At 47.3% G+C, this 18,306-nt stretch overlaps 1 protein-coding gene and 2 long non-coding RNA genes across 12 annotated transcripts in view; 1 reads left to right on the top strand and 2 right to left on the bottom strand.

The window, feature by feature from the left end:
* The window catches only part of LOC122702156 (coiled-coil domain-containing protein 166-like), a 38,478-nt gene extending 33,424 nt beyond the window's left edge, over positions 1 to 5,054 (top strand). For 6 of the 10 annotated variants that reach the window (XM_043915666.1, XM_043915662.1, XM_043915667.1 and 3 more), the window contains 3 exons: positions 1,533 to 2,045; positions 2,135 to 2,525; positions 2,637 to 5,054. In XM_043915666.1, coding sequence (XP_043771601.1) covers positions 1,604 to 2,045; positions 2,135 to 2,525; positions 2,637 to 2,850 — 1,047 coding nt within the window. In that variant the 5' untranslated portion in view covers positions 1,533 to 1,603 and the 3' untranslated portion in view covers positions 2,851 to 5,054. Of the gene's footprint in view, positions 1 to 987; positions 2,046 to 2,134 lie in introns of those variants that run through there. The other 4 variants (XM_043915669.1, XM_043915668.1, XM_043915671.1 and 1 more) reach the window with 4 other exon arrangements.
* Positions 5,055 to 6,074: 1,020 nt separating this feature from the next.
* Positions 6,075 to 11,846, bottom strand: LOC122702168. Its single transcript, XR_006343196.1, has 3 exons — positions 11,804 to 11,846; positions 8,151 to 8,289; positions 6,075 to 6,313 (listed from the first exon to the last, which is right to left on the bottom strand). It is a non-coding gene; the product is annotated as an uncharacterized LOC122702168 (long non-coding RNA).
* Positions 11,847 to 11,931: 85 nt separating this feature from the next.
* LOC122702166 overlaps positions 11,932 to 18,306 on the bottom strand; it is a 75,591-nt gene continuing 69,216 nt past the window's right edge. Inside the window, exons 3-4 of the long non-coding RNA XR_006343194.1 lie at positions 13,671 to 13,765; positions 11,932 to 11,992 (exon numbers count right to left, since the gene is read on the bottom strand). This is a non-coding gene — a long non-coding RNA (uncharacterized LOC122702166). The remainder of the gene's footprint in view (positions 11,993 to 13,670; positions 13,766 to 18,306) is intronic.

Raw genomic sequence — 18,306 nt, 5'->3', positions numbered from 1 at the left:
AACTACCGCACAACCGCACTCATTGCACACGTGGACGGATGAGCCTGGTAGACTGCAGTCCATGGGGTCGCTAAGAGTCAGACACGACTGAGCGACTTCACTTTCCCTTTTCACTTTCATGCATTGGAGAAGGAAATGGCAACCCACTCCAGGGTTCTTGCCTGGAGAATCCCAGGGACGGGGGAGCCTGGTGGGCTGCCGTCTACGGGGTCGCACAGAGTCAGCAAGGGAGATGAGAACGATTAATCTCTTTTGGTGGTGTCTTCACTGCCCGAAAGCAACCAAGGCTCAGGAAACCTCAGTTTCTCTATCAGAGGAAAGGCAAGACTCTGGGTGTATCTCACAGCCTTGTGGTCTGATATCAGCCTCAGAGCAGGCGTCAGGGGCCTTGCTTTCCTCAGTGTCCTTCCCATAAAACATCCTTCATGGCTCTCAGCTTGCCCACAACCCATTTGCCATCCTTCTGGGTAGGTCCCCCTCCCTAGTCCCCACCTGTGAGCAAAGGGGCAAAAGACACTTTCTCCTTGGAAGAAAAGCTATGACAAATCTAGACGTCATTGATGTCTCATCGAAAGTAGAGACATTACTTTGCCAACAAAGGTCCATCTAGTCAAAGCTATGGTATTTCCAGTAGTCATGTATGAATGTGAGAGTTGGACTATAAAGAAAGCTGAGCACCAAAGAATTGATGCTTTTGAACTGTGGTGTTGAAGACTCTTGAGAGTCCCTTGGACTATAAGGAGATCAAATCAGTCAATCCTAAAGGAAATCAACTCTGAATATTCTTTGGAAGGACTGATCCTGAAGCTGAAGCTCCAATACTTTGGCCACCAGATGCTAAGAAATGACTCACTAGAAAAGTCCCTGATGCTGGGAAAGACGGAAGGCAGGAGGAGAAGAGGATGACAGAGGATGAGATGGTTGGATGGCATCACCGACTCAACGGACATGAGTTTAAGCAAGCTCTGGGAGTTGGTGATGGACAGGAAAGCCTGGCATGCTGCAGTCCATGGGGTCACAAAGACTCAGACATGACTGAGCGACTGAACTGAACTGCACTTTCCCAATTTGGAACCAGTTCATTGTTTCATGTGCGGTTCTAACTGTTGCCTTTGGGGAATTCAGCTTACCCTAGGGCAAGCAGACCTGTAACTAGATATGGCATTATTGTGTTGATATTGAGATGGGGTGCACAGAAGGAACAGCTATGGGGGCCAGAGGAAGGACAGAAGACTCTGAAAACCAGAGACCCAGTGTGGAAGACAGAGGAATCAGGGTATAGCTGGGCCTGATTCTGGAAAGGGTGGGCCCCAAGCCCAGGGGCTTAGCTTCTAAGTCTGAGAAGAGCAGACGTGTCTGAAGTAGATGTATGTCCCCTCACAATGACAAGACTTCAAGGTAAGGTCTGGGGCCTTCCAGCCCTGAACTTTCAGAAGGACGCGGCCAGGGTCCGGTAAGACCCCACTGGTAGAGGTTGGGGACAATACGCTGAACCCTGATTGACCCCAAACTCCTGATTCTGCCTCCCGCAGGTTCGTGACTCCTAGAGTCAGTGGAAGCCGGAAGTTTCGGGCTTGGGGGGTCGGGGCTACGGGCCCGACCCATGGCGCCTAAGAAGAAGGGGCTGCGCGCCGGGCGCCAGGGGGCCGCGGCGGGAGAGGGCGCTGAGCCGCCGCTGTCGGAGCGCCGTCAGTACCTGCATCGGCAGCACAAGGGGCGCTCTGAGGAACTGCAGGCCTGCAGGCAGCGCTTGGAACAAGTGAGGGCTGACAACCGTTTGGTTGACAGCGAGGCGGCGCGCCTGCGCGAAGGGAACCTGTTTTCCGTCACCTACCGGAGCAGGGGCGCGCAGCGCTGCGCCAACTCCGCCCATAGGCGTGATCGGGAGGGCGGCGTGGACCTGCCGCAGATTTACAGGCAGCGCGCAGAGCTGACTTCAATCTACCGCGCCCGTGAGGACGGGCTGCGCGCGCAGCTGGTGGACGTGCAGGCGCGCGCGGCGCAGTTGGAGCAGCAGGAGCAGAAGCTGCAGCTCGGCATAGTCAGTGCGCGCGCGCCCGCGGGCGGGCCGGGCTGGGGCCGGGCGAGGTGGGTGCGCGCCGCGGACCGGTGCTGACCCGTGCCCCGCCCGCAGGAGCTGCAGCGGCAGCAGCTGGCCCAGACCCGGGCTCTGCGGCGGGATCTGCTGAAAATGGGTGTGGAGGACAGGCAGCAACTCCACTGCGCGAGGCAGCGCTGGAGCGCCAGGCGCGCCAGCAGGAGGCGGTGGGCGCGCTCCGGGCGCGCATCCAAGGCACATCCATCCGGGCGGACCGCGGGCCCCTGCGGCCGGAGTTGCCGCCGTCCCACCGGGCCCAGGCGCTGTGGAACCAGCCGCGCCAGCTGCCGGACCGCGGCGAGCGGAGGACACGCGGGGCCTGGCGTGCGTGCTCGGAGGCGCGTCTTTGGCCCGTTTGGGCCGATACGAGCGATCAGATGCGGGCTCCAAGCTCCCGCCCTTGCGGGTGTCCCACCGCCCTGCCAGGGTAAGTGTATCCGGCCCGGGGTCCGGGGTCGCGTCCTTTACACCGTCCCGACCGGACTCTGAGGGTTACACTTCTAAAGTTGCTTACACGATCCCCACCCTCCCTGGGAAGCTCGTCCGCAGGTCTCATAGCCCATCACCACCGGCCCCAGTGGACAGCGACCAAGATGAAGCCGCCTCGGGAGAGCCCGAACCTACCTCGAGGAAGGCTAGTGAGGCCAGAAGGTGGCGGGGAAAAAAGTCCACTTTCCCTGCTAAATAAAGGCATGACTCCTTCCTCCACTCTCCGCTCTGGCTGTGGGTTTTTCATAAATGCCCTTGATTAAGTTGAGGAAGTTCTCTTCTGTTCCTGGTTTGTTGAGTGTTCTTACCATGGAAGGGTGTTAGACATGATCAAATGCTTTATCTGCACATGTACAGTTGTTCTCGGAGGTACAGAACTTGATAACAACAACAAAAACAGTAGCAATACTGTACCGCACTGAGAGCTGAGAACCACTACTGTGGTCTCTCCTGACCCCAACTGCTCCCCTTGCCCCCCGGGATCCTAAAGCCCCCGAGAGCCCCCCTCTGGCTACAGATGGGCCGGTATCATCTGCCTTTTTTGGAGAGAGAAGAGAGAGGGGCTTGCAGCTGCCCAGGTGTGAGCATCGGACAGGTGTCTGAGATGGGAGGGTCCTCGCTGCTGCCCCTGATCAGTTGTACTGTGGGCAGGGGCTTCTCCTGCAGACCTTGAGTTCTCTGCCCTTGATTCTCAGAGCAGCGACGGGTGAGTGAGCCCTGGAGCCCGCAGGGACCCTGGGGCCCTGGAGGCGGAGGCTGAGAGGTGGAGGCCGCGAGGGGGAGGCCGGGAGGGGGAGGCTGAGAGGTAGAGGCTGGAGGGGGAGGCTGAGAGGTAGAGGCTGGGAAGGGGAGGCTGGGAGCGGGAGACTGGGAAGTCGAGGCTGGAGGTGGAGATTAGGAGAGGGAGGCTGGGAAGGGGAGGCTAGGGTTCAGCCACCTCATCAGACCACAGTTGGTGCCTGGCAAGCATCTGGGACAGAGTGGCTCCTAAACTCCTATTTTGAAAGAATGAATGGATGAATGAGTCCATGAGTGGGACGATCCTGAGACTACCAGAATAGCAGCAGGGACAGGGGCCCCAGTCCCAGGTTGTGAAGGACAGACAGATCTCAGGTCCATCTCATGGGAAGCAGAGCATCTTCAGGAGACAGAACTGTCCTGAGCAAATTCAGACTCTGGGTGGCCTCACCTTGGGCCCTTCCCTTTTGCACAGGCACACATGCAGAGTGAGCAGACCTGCAGATGCAGACACATGAGGGTCTGTGCCCCTCTGGGTCTCCCAGTCCTTCCCCATCACCTCCAGAGCTGACCTACCCTGGGTTCCCCTCCCTGCATCCCAGGTCCAGCTCCTCCCTCAAGGGGCTCACAGTCTAATGAGAGCAAACACCACCACCTGGACCTCCACGTCAGCTGGTACCCTCCGTATAGACATTGAGCCCAGGGTGGGGGTGTTGCTGGGAGAGCCTGGGGTCCTGGGGGAGATTGGAGGGGCAGCTGGGAGGTCTAGAAGAGCCTGGGGGATCCTGGGCTCCTAGAGGGGCATGACTGTTTCTAGCTCAACCAGCTCTGAGGGCACACCTGGGGGTGTAGACCCCCGGCTCCGCCGGCCCGTGCAGTGGAGCGGGGAGTGCCAGAGCAGTGTGAATCTCTGCTCCTACCAGGTAGACTGATGTGCGCACCTGCTCGGCGACAATGACTCATTGCTATTGTGCCGTTTTCTAAAAGGCACTAATCCATTCCCTGATAACTAGGGGGGAGCCGCTACTGGCAGCAACAAAGACGCAGGGCAGCCAAAAATAAACAAATAAGTACAAAGAGAGGGTATGTTCATGAGCTCAGAAGTGCCTCCAAAATCTCTGTCAGACACTAAAAGTAGCGATCACCAAGCGATAGGACCTGTGCAGACAGCAGAGCTTCAGGTGCCGTCATCCTCCTCCGCGTTTGCTCTGAGCGTAACCCCTGTAATCGCGGCACTGGTCTTGCAGCTCCGCCTCGTCTGGGGCTGATCCCCGAGGCTCTGTCGTCTGAGTACGCCTCCCGTCTGCAACCTCCCTGTCCCCTCGTTTCAAAAACCATCTCCAGTGTGGCTAAGCTTCATCCTTTGCAGGTGGATTTATCTTATGGTAAGAGTCTGGTGCTAATCAAGAGCAACCTCGAAGCCCCTTGAGGACCTATGTCTTATTTTCTGGTGACTTCTCTCTTTTATTCTGATAGCCTTGGAATGGAACCTGGGAAATCATTGGCTGTCTACACAAGCTTGTAAAAACTGTTGCTGATTTCGAAACGTGCACAACATGGGGGTTGCAAGCTCAGGTTTATTTATTTATGTTTTAATTGAAGCATAATTGCTTTGTAATATTGTGTTGCTTTCCGCCACACGGCAGCGTACATCAGTCGTAAGCATACGTGTGTCTTCTCTCTCTTGAACCTCCCTCCCACCCCTGCCCCTTCCACCCCTCTAGGTTTTCACAGAGCACCGGCTTGAGCAGCCTGTGCTAACAGCAGCTTCCCACTAGCTAGCTATTTTACACGTGCGAGTTATGTTTCAATGCTACTCTCTCAATTCATTCTACCCTCTCCTTCCCCCACTGTGTCCGCAAGCCTATACAACTGCAGTTCTGTTTGGGGCAAAAGGAAGACTGAATCCTGGAGATAGCATTTCAGATAGCTAGAGAAACTGCTCCGAAGAGGTAGGGTATATAGAAGTCTTGCAAGAAGGACGGGTAGTTGGGAGCACCACAAGACTGCTGATGTTGAATAAGCCAGGTTTCCCAAGTTAAGGAATTCAGCCTTTTTCTCTCTAAGGGAAGATTCCGAGTCTGGACTCACTGAGACCATTCCTTGGTTATGCACCTCAGCTAACCGGAGCCAGGATCCTGCATCTCCACACCCTGAGTTTCCTCAGGGCGTGGCCGCAGGCTGACAGCTGCTATGCCTAGCACCTCAGTCCTGTCAGACCCTTGGTGACCCTGTGGACTGAGCCCCCAGGCCCCTCTGTCCGTGGGGTTCTCAGGCGGGAATGCTGGAGTGGGTGGCTGTTCCCTCCTCCAGGGGGTCTTCCTGACCCGGGGATCACACCCAGGTCTTCCACATCGCAGGCGGACTCTGTACCATCCGCGCCCTCAGGGAGGCCGAAGAACACTGGAGTGGGTGGCTGTTCCTTCTCCAGGGGATCTTCCCGACCCAGGGGTGGGACCAGGGTCTCCTGCATCGCAGGCGGATTCTCTACCCGCTGAGGCACCGGGGAGCCCCTGCCAGCTGCTGGATTACAGGTTTTCTTTTCAGCCCTGCGTTTCCTCGGGGCTGATCGGCTCGTGTTGAATGAAGGGCTGCGATTGCTGACTGCGGGGCATCCTCTGATGTGGCAGGAGGGAGGACTATTCCGTCTCTCACCGTCACAGTGCAAAGTCATGGATCTGACCGGCTGTGACGGCCCTGTGTGACTGCACAGTGAAGTGACTCGGAAGGAGAAAGGTCAAATACCCGCTTCCTTACCTGCCAGCCCCTGACTTGGGACCACTCGGCATTTTAGGTTTCGTAATCTCTGGGATTTTTCCCATCTGGACCACCTCATGCTGCTGTTGTGAAGGATCATGTTAGATGAAACGTCTTAAATGATTTGTATGGTTCATGCAATATTCCAAGAGCTCGGTAATTGGCAGTTACTGTGACTTGCTTTGAAGAGAGTCACAGACAGGAGTTACAAAATGTCCTGGGCAGGTATCCCTGCAGTAGAGAAGACGGATCAGGCAAGACTCATTCTTTTCTAGTGGGATACAAGTGACATATATGTCAAACCATTTATTAGTTTCAGGGGTACAGAGTAACACTTCTATAGGTGTGTGTACTGAGAAATAATCACCACATAAGTGTATTTAGCATCCATCACCATACATAGCTACAACTGTTTCCTTGTCATGAGATCTTCAAAAAATTATTTTAAAATGTTAAACTGGAGAATAATTGTTGGTCTCTGCGATGCGACCATGCCTCAGTGGGAAGTGTGTGTCTATCCCTCCCTGCTGAGCCTCCCTCCCGCTCCGCACCCCACCCCCCAGGTCATCATGAGCCCTGGGCTGAGCTCCCGGGCTGGGCGGCGCGTTTCCGCTAGCTTTCTGACTTACCCGGGGTACTGCAAGTATCAGCACTACACTCCCTCTTCTCACTCTCTCCTCCTCCCACTGGGACCACCATCCTTATTCTGCCCTGCCCACAGCCCCGTCTTTCTGTCTGCCTCCCTATTTTACAACTGAAAATTTGTACCTTTTGACTCCCTTCTCCCGTTTCACCCGCCTCTGGCAACCACCGGTCTGTTCTCTGTATCTCTGAGTTCAGTTTGTTCCCCAGAGAGGCAGCAGTGTGCAGTGGCATGAAGCAAGACCTTAAATCCCTGCCCTGGAATTGAACCTGGGGCGCCTGGATGAGAAGCGGGAATCCTAGCCACCAGACCAGACAGGGCTAGAGGCTAGAAGCTATTTTCCCTGGACCTTTGCCCTCAGTGAGAAATGTATCTCTCGCAGAGTTAAAAGCTGTAAATGCAGGTGTGAAGTTTTTTATTAGAGACACAGCAGACCCACAAGTGGGGGAGCATGCAGAGAAATGGCTTGCTTACTTAGGGCAGAAGTAGGGCGGCGATGCACACGCAGAGGGAAAGGGTGTGGGCGTCCCTCCTGGAGAGGAGGGGTGCGCGAAAGAGGCGGTTCCGTCATTTATATGGGGCACTTCGTCTGGGTCTTTGTTTACCCTCAGGCAATTACCTGGTTTCTTTTTCCAGACCTGACCTACGCTAGGACCCTCCCTGACATGCAGGCCCATTTTTTTTTCCCAAGATGGATTCCAGCCCGGAGGTCTATGGGGGGCATCACCTGCTCTGGGGTGGTGCCCCCTCGTTTTTCACCACCAGGGAGCCTGTGTGTGCAATGTCTCCTCTGTCCCAAGGATGGGAAGTGAGTGACCTCCTGGTCCTCTAGTCAGACAGGGCTCAGTCTTCTCTGTCCCTGCCGTGACTGTCATCTTCAGGGGTCCACAGCAGACAAAGCCTGACTGGTTGCCCTGTTTCAGCTGTGACTTCCATTTCGGAGAGCAAATAGTAGGTTGGCTGCATATATCTAACCTGGAGCTACCTATCTCCTGTTTTAGGAAATGCAAACAGGAGGCTAGTTGTAAGTGTCCAGCCTGAAGCCCACCTTTTTCTTGCCCCGAGAAATGTAAATGGGAAACCAGTTGTAAATGCCTAGCCTGGGGCCCATCTATCTCCTGCTTCAAGTGTTTTTTCTTCCCTTTTTTTTTTAGATTCCACAAATGGGTGAGAGCAGCCAGTATTTATCTTTGTCTGTCTGGCTTATTTTCCTAGGGTAACGTCCTCAAGGCCCATCCATATTGTCACAAATGACAGGTTTCCTTGCTGTTTTGGCTGGATAGTATTCCATTGTATATATGCATGGCTTATATATACCATATTTTCTTTACTTATTTACCCATTGGAGAGATTCATTTTTTATGTGTAGTTTTTGAAATAAGTTTCACTAAGTATGAGTGAAACTATTGTTCATCCATTGTTTACCTTTCTAGGTGACTCCTCCGATTCATTTGATTATATTCTGGAATCAGCTTGTTGAAAAATCAGCTTCTTTCTGTTCTAGCAACACTGTGGTCCTATATGATTTATTTTCAGTCTTATGTAAGCAAGAAGTGGGCATCCCCTGCTAAAAGAAGAATCTTTAGAAAGATTTGAGATCTTCTCGTTACCCTAACGTATACTGTATGTTTCATGGCTTTTAGTGACAAATAGAAGTTTGTTGGCTTGACGTTGGTTTTTCTTTTCCATCTTATTGTTCCTTAAAAGTCCTGTTGTGTGCAGAATAGGACCAAAATATCAACGTATTTTTAGTGATGGTGCAGTGCCATTGGGGGCGGATGCTCTACCAGTCTTTCCTAATACCTGGTCATGTTGAAATGCAGGTCTCTGTATGTAGGCACAATTCTGCAATCACTAATAAGTAAATGTTAGGTAGTCAGAATAGGAAAAAGCAGTCCAGAATGGCGGTGGCTAAAAGACAAGGAAGGGAAAAGCCTGTGAAAATAGAACAAAGGAAGGTCTGAGGACCAGAGTGAGGACCTCAGGTGAAACAAGCAGCCCTCCTGGCTGGCCCAGTTTACGTAGTGCAGGCCCAGGGGAGGAGAAAAAAACATAGAAAAAGAGGGGCCAAAATTGGGTGGGGGGCTTCTCTTCTCTTCTGTCTTTTTGGGTTGGCCTGCTCTCATGCCTCGAGGATGTATTTTCCCTTTCTTTCTAAATAAAACTCCATTCAAGGGCTATAATGCTGTTCCACCGCTTCAAATTTTGGTTGCAATTAGACAGAACCGAGGAAATTACAAACTCCCCCGACATCAATATTCACGTTGTTGTTCTGAGTTTAGTCCTCTATGCTTTACAAAGGCCTTATTGATGAAATGCTGTCCTGACACAGAATTAGGCACAAAAGAAGAAAAGTGACTAGGTATGGTAGATGGAGGAAAGGAGAAAAGAGTCTGGGCTTGATTAGCCTGTAAGCAGCTAGTTAGTCATTTTAGGGAATTGATGTGTGGTTAACTCTGTCTTTAAAAAGAGTTCTAGAGGTGATGTCAAAATTCAAGTGTTGTCTGTAGAGGCAAATGTAAAGGGGGAAGCATGGTTCTAGATCTTAGAGGCAGGGTGATGCAGTGCAGCTTGCCACCAAGACTCACCAGATAAATAACATTCACATGCCAGACACACCCCCTTAGGCTTATCAAAGCCCTAAACATTTTTCTTCCCACTGGAGCCATTTCTACTAGAGAAAGCATTTCTGAACACAAATATGAGCAAGAGATAGATATTTATGCAGAAAACCCTTCCTTAAATATAAAAGGAAGGGTTGCAAGTTCCATCATTTGCAAGCCTCACGTGTTGTTTCCAGCCACAGATGACCTGTGAGGGTCTTGCAGTGGGTGGCAATGTCACAGGTGACATCTGCAGCTGTGATGTCAGACCTGTCTGTGTGCTGAGAACAGGGAAGCTAAGGAGTCACGCTTCTCATTGCTTAACTGTGTGATGTTGAAAAGACCACTTAACTTCTCTGGATTATACTTTGTATATTTAAATGTAGAGACAGTCATCATCTTAGGCTGCTTTGCAGAATCATTGATAAAATGTCTAATCAATGTATGTGAAAGCACTCTAAAGCAAAGAGAGCAAAACTAGTGAGTTAGTCCCAAGGGGCAAATAAGTCCATGCAGACCCTCAGTTATCCTGTTTGTTCAATTTTGCCAAGTATTTGCGGGCTTTTCAGAATATTTTATGAATATAATATTGCCTTAGATGCATCCCTAAGTAGAATAAAATGAAGGCTCTACAGTGTGAGTCTGGAAATATCTCACCTTCTTTTTTTTTTTTAAAGCTGGGAACGTGAAGATTTTAATAACAGTTGCAACAACAAGCAACAATTGATTACAGTTTAAGTCCGGTGAGACCTTGCTCTAAAGGCATTGTGTGCTTTTTATTTTTCACAAGAATTCCATGATTAATTTCCCCTTTGTATTTAAGGAAACCAAGACATAAACAGATTAAGAGATATATGCAAGATCACACAGCACATAGTTGGTAGAGCTGAACCTAGGCAGTCTGACTCTAGGATCCGTGCTTTTAAATTCTGCATTCCATTCATCTTGGCAGTCCTGTTTAATCCCAAACCTATGCTCTTGGCCTCTCATGCGCTGCCTCTCCAGAAGTCTTCCAAGTAGTGAGTTCACGAAGAGGCAGCATCTCCTGGCTGCAGAGTATGCACAGTAAGATCATCTTCATGACACAAATTTGTACACAAATGTATGTAAACAATGCAGCTGTAAATATTTAGGAATAAAAACACTAAATATATGCATGTTCTAAGGGACAAACTTGACAGAAAAACCAGTGGTTAATTTTATGGAAGTATTAGAGAATAAAAAAATAATTATAGATCTCATTACTTTCCAAATATGTCTTTTCATTTATCTTTCTTGTTGCAGTAAGACCATGGGCATAAAGGAAGAGATACAAACACACATTTCATTTGCTTCAAGAATCAAAAATCGTTGGAGTTAGGGGAAAGCACTATGACACATGTTTTGGACTCGTATCAAGAATTCAGACAGGAATAATGTACGAGAGAAATGTGGGAGTATAAACACTTCCTTGCCATCTAGAATAAAGGTGTGCTTAGCAAACCACACCAAACTTTAGTACTTAATGGAAAGAACATGAGATGCATTGGTATTTAGAGCTAGTTGTGGATACTGGACTTCATTGCCCAAAATCTCTCCTTAGGGAATGAAGGATTTATTCCTCCCAGTGCAGAGGTTGTCCACTGAGAGATCGCCTCACCCCTCTTTGAGAATTGCCTCTACTGAAGAGTGCCACCTTGCCCGAGGTGACTGCTTCCCAGGGCAGTGCATCACCTATCAGTCCAGGGGTACAAAGATCTGGGTCCCTCCTGGCGTGAACAGGGTGATGCCAGCCCCAGGGATCCTCCTGGGATCAGGGCTTGGTCATAACTGCACTGCAACCCAACTTCTCCCCTGCCAGGCTCTCCTCCTGGAAATGCCCTACATTTCCAACAAACATCCTGCACAAAATTCCCGAACCCATCTTGCACCAGGGGCTCTCATCAATGTATGTGAAAGCACTTGATAAACTCTAAGAACTGTTTAATCCCGAACCCCGACCTCAGATTTTCCTGAGGGTTCTTCTGGCAACTGCAATTAGCTTTTTTAAAGGATTTATTTATTTTAATTGGAGGCTAATTACTTTACAATATTTTAGTGGTTTTGCCATACATTGACATGAATCAGCCACGGGTGTACATGTGTTCACCATCCTGATCCCCTCTGCCCCCTCCCTCCCCATCCCATCCCTCAGGGTCATCCCAGTGCACCAGCCCCGAGCACCCTGTCTCATGCATCCAGCCTGGACTGGCGATCTGTTTCACATGTAATAATAATGATTAAAACTGTTAAACAGTTTTCTTGGAAGGGAAACTTAGTGTCCTGCATATTCTGTACCATGTTGTCAGAAAGTTATGCTAAGGTCAAACCAAGAGGTTGATTTAAATAAACTAGAATTTTATAGGCTTGTCAACCTTCAGGTCATGAAAGACATTTTCATTGCCTGATTATGAAGAGAATGGGCTTCCCAGGTGGTGCTAGTGGTAAAGAACCCACCTGCCAATGCCGGAGACATAAGAGATGCAGGCTCGATCCCTGGGTCAGGAAGCTCCCCTGGAGGAGGGCATGGAAACCCACTCCAGTATTCTTGCCTGGAGAATCCGATGGACAGTGGAGCCTGGTGGTCTATATAGTCCAAAGGGTCGCAAAGAGTTGGACATGACTGAAGCAACTTAGCATGAACGCCTGTAAGCACGGATGAGGAGAAAACAGAAAAATGGTCAAATGATCAACCCAACACAAAAATTGTCAAGTGATTGAATTCTAAAAAGTTGAATTTTTAAAACCAGCATAAAGCATTATTATCATTTCTTTTCAGTTCTCTCACTCAACAAGAAATTGTTGAGGGTCTATTATGTTATGGGAGAGAGAGAGAGTAATATAAGATATGGATTGCTGTTCTCTTCATTGTATAAGGGAGGAAATACATGTGCCTATTATATGATTAACAAAACAAAATAATATTTGGTTGGCCAAAAAGTTTGTTCAAGTTTTTCCATAAGATCTTACGGAAAAATCTGAACAAAGTTTTTGGTCAACCGAATACAAAACAAAAAGATACAGGAATTTAGAAAAACAAATAACTCTGAATTGTGGTGACTGGGAAATGTTTCAGGGATTACACAGTATTTGAATAAAACCTAGAAGACTAAGCAGAGATGATTGGGAAAGGATGTGGTAAGCAGAGAAAAGAATTGTTCACTCGCTGAGTCCTGTCTGACCTTTTTGGGACTCCATGGACTGCAGCATGCCAGGCACCTCTGTCCTTCACCATCTCTCAGAGGTTACTCAAACTCATGTCCACTGAGTCGGTGATGCCATCCAATCATCTCATCCTCTGTCATCCCCTTCTCCTCCTGCCTTCAATCTTTCCCAGCATCAGGGTCTTTTTAAATGAGAAAAGAATAGGACCAAGATATGGATGTGAAGAAATATAAGCAATATTGTAGCATAGCCTATAGACCTCCCACACCTTAGAAGAGGTAGTTTGGGGTCAGAGGGTGAGAGTCTTGAGTGGCAGGATGAGAAGCTGGGAGTTTCTTTAGGGGCCAGTGTGTGGCTACTGAAGGTTTCTGAGAATGGCCTTATCAGGAAGGTGGAGTGGCCCTGGAGATGAGAGTCAGGCAAACTTTCTGGTTCGTGAAGCCTGATTTTAATATTGCTCTTCATCTACCCATCAGCCTGGCCTCCCAGGAGCTCTCCAGAAAGAGAAACTTGGTTAATGGGCTAATAGTGAGGACATCTTCTTTTCCTTCTAGGTCGGCTTTAAAAATGTAGAATTTCAATTTTATGTGGGTAGTGTCTTTAAATGGTGTTCCCAGCTGAAACAACTAGCTAATAATAAAAAGAATTTTCCATGAAACTGTAACTGAAGCTCAGAATTGAATTTTCCCGTCGTTTTGTGCCCAAGTATAGTTGTTCCAACATCTACCTGCTGAGGGAGAAGACCTTAAACAAACACACAGGAGGGCCTTGGTCCACCGCTGAGTGAGTGCAAGAAGCCTCACACTCCCACCCCGGGAGCTTCCCAGTGGGTTTCTTTCTGAAATGACAGTGTTTCGGGCGCTACATAAATTTACAAGTGCTTCTCTAAAAGTGAGTTTCCCACAGAAGGCTGACTCCATCGCTGTGTCTGGCGCCTTCTTTCTGTCTGTGCTGGTTCCTTTTCACTTTGCAAAGACTTTATTTAGAGCGTTTCCCAGATCTTGTCTAATCTGACCTAGGAAAGTAGTAAAAGTGTTAATGAATATGTTTTTGATGTTGAATGTCTCCTCATTCAACTTTTTTCTTCTTTTCTAAAGCACTCTGTAATATTTTATGAGATACCAAGGTAACAATTACAGCAAGTCCCCTACACACAAACCTTCAAGTTGCGAACTTTCAAGGCTGTGAATGTGCTTTCCCTCAGCGTCACGCGTGAGTGACATTGCAGTTCACCCTCTTCTGTTCCCCATGAGCCTGCAGTTTTCAAAAAGAGATTAGTGATAAGGGACACTTTTCAAAAAGTTAAAAACAGCTGTTTTACAAATTTAAAATGAACACATGCCAAAGATCTTATTCATCTCATTAATTCATATACTGAAGAATTCAGTGTAATGGAGTGACTGCTTCCAAGAGCATCCGAGATGCTGGGTATCCTCAGAAATTCAATGCAGGAAAGTTAGGATATGATTTCTGGGTTAGAGACAAAACTAGATAATGTTCTGTAAGACAGTAAACTGTAACACTGGGCTATCTTTCCTGCTAGACAAAAATCTGGATGTCAACATACGTGTTAAATTGTGTCAGTGGTCAGTCATGTGCAACTCTTTGAGACCCCACAGACCGTAGCCCCCAGGCTCCTCTGTTCATGGGATTCTCCAGGCAAGAATACTGGAGTGGGTTGCCATGTTCTCTTCCAGGGGATCTTCCCAACGCAGGAATTGAACCCAGGTCTCCCACATTGCATGTGGATTCTTTACCATCTGAGAACACCAGCCACTTCTTTACATCTTGGTCTTTACTTAATGGTAAACAGTGGCTGAACAAAGTATATGCCTTTAAATAATCCTCGGGTGGACCTTTGAAGCAATGCCTCCAAATGGCATTGAATGGATATGGTACTCAACCTTTGTTCCATGTGTTTGATGAGTTTTTAGTTAACAGTAGGACAGTTAGCATACAGAAAGAAGGTTGGCATACTTGGATGATTTTGTTTCCTTCAAGTGGAGTGGCTGTAGTGAACAGCAAAAAGAAAGGAGAGGTGAATTTGGAAATCTTTGAACAATGGGCTAATTAATTGGGGCCTGTAGGGAACAGTGGGGAGGAATTCATTAAAGGTTTGGATGTGGACTGGAGGAAGGGCTATTTAGAAAAATAAGTAGTCTAAGTGATACAAGAATTATGACATCTTCTAGGACATTTGTTCAACAATTTAGGATTAAATTTAAATGTCAAGGACAGGAAGGAATATATATGAGGGGCTGAGGCCTACAGAAAATATAGTTGAAAGGAGATGTTAATAGGAGTGAGTCATTACTCAGTTACAGAAATCAAGCATTAATCTATTGATCCTGAACTGGAGACTGATGACTTTGAAAATGACATGCATGATAGGAGAAGGAATTGATTTAAAGTGACAGATAATGAGCTCAGAGAATAACTGGGATCTCATAAAACTTCATAAATCATTCAGTCTACTTGTTCCTTCCAATGGACTCTCAAGAGTCTTCTCCAGCACCACAGTTCAAAAGCATCAGTTCTTTAGCTCTCTGCCTCCTTTATTGGAAAGCAAAGAGACCAAACCAGTCAATCTTAAAGGAAATCAACCCTGAATTCTCTTTGGAAGGGCTGATGCTGAAGCTGAAGCTCCAATAATTTGGCCACCTGATTTGAACAGCTGACTCATTGGAAAAGACCCTGATGCTGGGAAAGATTGGAGACAGAAGGAGAAGAGGTTGGATGGAATCACTGATTCAACAGACGTGAACTTGGACAAACTCTGGGAGATGGTGATGGACAGGGAAGCCTGGCGTGCTGCAGGCCATGGGGTCATGAATTTGGACACGACTTGATTGAAATGACTTGGCATGCATCCACACATCCATGCATCCGTCACTTCATGATGAGCAGAGTGTATTTCCCTGATACTTGGCTTTGCCCTTGGCTATGTAACTTGCTTTGGCTAATGGACTTACTTGCATGGTTGGGCTTGCCTTTTTTAACTTCTTCCATTTTTATGAAAAGAACCAGATAGCCCTACAGCCTAGGCTATAGAATAAGACAGGTAGCCATGCTATCAGAATATTCACTCTGAAATGTCTTGTGACTAGTTTGCTATCTGGAGCTGTGACTTTTCTGAAATGTGTGATTATTGAGTCTGCAGAGTAAATGTGATTATCACAAGAGACAGTGAATGCGTTATAGAAATTTCATAATGAAATTTACATGCAGGTTTTATCTTTCTTTAAATTACTGTGTGATCATTGCATTGTTAAACGAAAATACTAGATTCAGATTGATGGAGAAACAGAGATAGCTCATGGATAAGTAAAGTAAGGTTTATTTATTTAAAGGATAGAGAAGGAAGTCCATGTATTTAGGATACTTAGCAGAGAGATCAGCTATATCCTCTAAAAGTCATAAGCTTCTGGATCCCAAGTACAGTTCGGCTCAGTTCAGTTGCTCAGTGGTGTCCGACTCTCTGTGACCCCATGGACTGCAGCATGCCAGGCCTCCTTGTCCATCGCCAACTCCCAGAGCTTACTCAAACTCATGTCTATTGAGTCAGTGATGCCATACAACCATTCATCCTCTGTCGTCCCCTTCTCCTTCTTCCCCACGGACTGTTGCCCACCAGGCTCCCCTGTTCATGGAATTTCCCAGGCAAGAATACTGGAATTGGTTGACATTTCCTTCTCCAGGGGAATCTTCCTGACCCAGGGATCAAACCTGAGTCTCCTGCATTGGCAGGCAGATTCTTTTTTTGTTTTCCTTCTTTTTTATTTTATTTTTTTCCCATTTATTTTTATAGGCAGATTCTTTACCATTGAGCCACCGGGGGAGCCCCGGGCTCTAGAGTACCTTCAGTTATTTTCCAGGCTAAGCAAACAATATTAATTGTGTCTTCATTGACATCCAAAGTCTAACCCTGTACTACATACCTCTAAAGCCATACTCTTTTTATATTTTCAACAACTTTCATACATATGGGTCCAACGTTTGAGATTGTTCAGTATGATAAGGAGAGAAAGGAAGTTTAATCTGAATGACTCTGGAACTCATTGTTTATCAGGGAGAATGATTTCTGAATGTACCTCAAGTGTTACTTGATCTCAGCTCAGATGGGGAGAACTGGGTTCTCTTAGGGACTGTTTGCTCACAAAGCTCTTGTCCACCTGGCCTCCTGGTGATCCTCAGATTCAAACAGATTCTGTAATAGCAGTACTATCGAGAACATCCATTGGAGGACACCAGAGCACAGCAAATAGATGAGAATGCAGGCATACAGAAGGAACTTGGTAAATCCTCTGCACAAAGGCAGGCAGCGTCCTCTCCAAAATTAAACTCGTGGCTACCTACAGAACTGACTAATTATCAATATTTCTATTGAAAAACAAATTCTATCACTGATGCTTTTCGTCTTTCAGAGTTGTAATTTTAGAATTGGCTGATGAATGACTTTTCCAGGAGGTAAATACAGAAGTTGTTTTAGTAACTTTTACATTTTTGTGTAGGAATCTGCTTTGGAAGTTCTGCTTAATAGCCTAACCTTAATTAAATCTTCATTGACGGATGAAGTCCTTTGCAGGTTGATGACCTGGGTTTGTTCTGACAAGCCCTTTGAACACAGAGAACTTAGTAAGGCTCACAGGAAAAAACCCCCCAAAACAGGGATTCTAATTGCTGCCAAAGGGAGTTACCCCAGGCAAATTATTTAGGTAAAAAACCTGATGAGAGAAAAACCTTTGACATCCATGGTGAGGGTTACTAAATTTTGTCATAATAAGTTTTCAAGTGTTTGAACAGTCTGCTAACAATTTTTAATCTCAAATGGTAACTATTTACAAGATGTGAAAAACACTTAGATATTTGGGCCTTTAATTTTAATTTAGCATAAAACTAGTCTTGTTTCCATTTCTGAGATTCTGAGTTTTCTGGAACTCCACCAATAAACAAAACATAGCTTGGACTGTAAGTAATGATGCTCACCATATGACAACTTTCAAGCACATTGTGCTTGAAAACTATCAGCATAATTGTGTATTTTTGTCAGAAGACTCAGCAGTCATGCATCAGCTTATCTTGGTAATAATGGCAACTGTAGGCATTTATTTTCACTTTATACACAGGGGGCACTCTGGGTTTGGTTTGCAAAGAAGAAGATGAAAAATTCTGGGACTAATTTCCTTCTGGAAATAAGTGTCCCTTGACCCAGAATACTTAGCTGGGAGTGACATGGCAGCCAGCTTTTCCTGCATAGCGTCTTATTAATTTCGATTCACCTCTCCTATTGCAACACAGACTGTCAGGCAATGAAAGCCATTATTTATGGTCCTGAGCTAAGGAAGGTGTTAAATCAGGTGCATTAAAGCTCCTAGGTAGTAGTTTAAGTGGGGTGGGAGTGTCAGTGAGACCACTTAGGAGCCCTGTACTGATTTACAGACTTCCAGTGGGGGTTCCAACCTCTTGTGAGACACTTGTATTCCAACTCATTTGGTTGTTTGGGACCAGGGCTCTGCTTCTTTATTTCTTTAAGAGCGACTAATCTCTGTCTTAAGCTGCTTACATGTTTTGGGGATGAGGGTATAAATGACTAAATGATGGGTTAGTTGCTCAGTCGTGTCTGACTTTCTGCGACCCCGTGGACTATAGCCCACCAGGCTCCTCTGTCCATGGAATTCTCCAGGCAAGAATACTGGAGTGAGTTGCTATTTCCTTCTCCAGGGGATATTCCCCAGCCAGGGATCGAACCTGGGTCTCCCACCTTTCAGGCAGATTCCTCACTGTCTGAACTTCCA

The sequence above is a fragment of the Cervus elaphus genome, chromosome 10, assembly GCF_910594005.1.
Source record: "Cervus elaphus chromosome 10, mCerEla1.1, whole genome shotgun sequence".
Taxonomy (NCBI): Eukaryota; Metazoa; Chordata; class Mammalia; order Artiodactyla; family Cervidae; genus Cervus; species Cervus elaphus.
The sequence above is the reverse complement of the archived record's forward strand: the minus strand, read 5'-3'. Positions and strand labels throughout refer to the sequence as shown.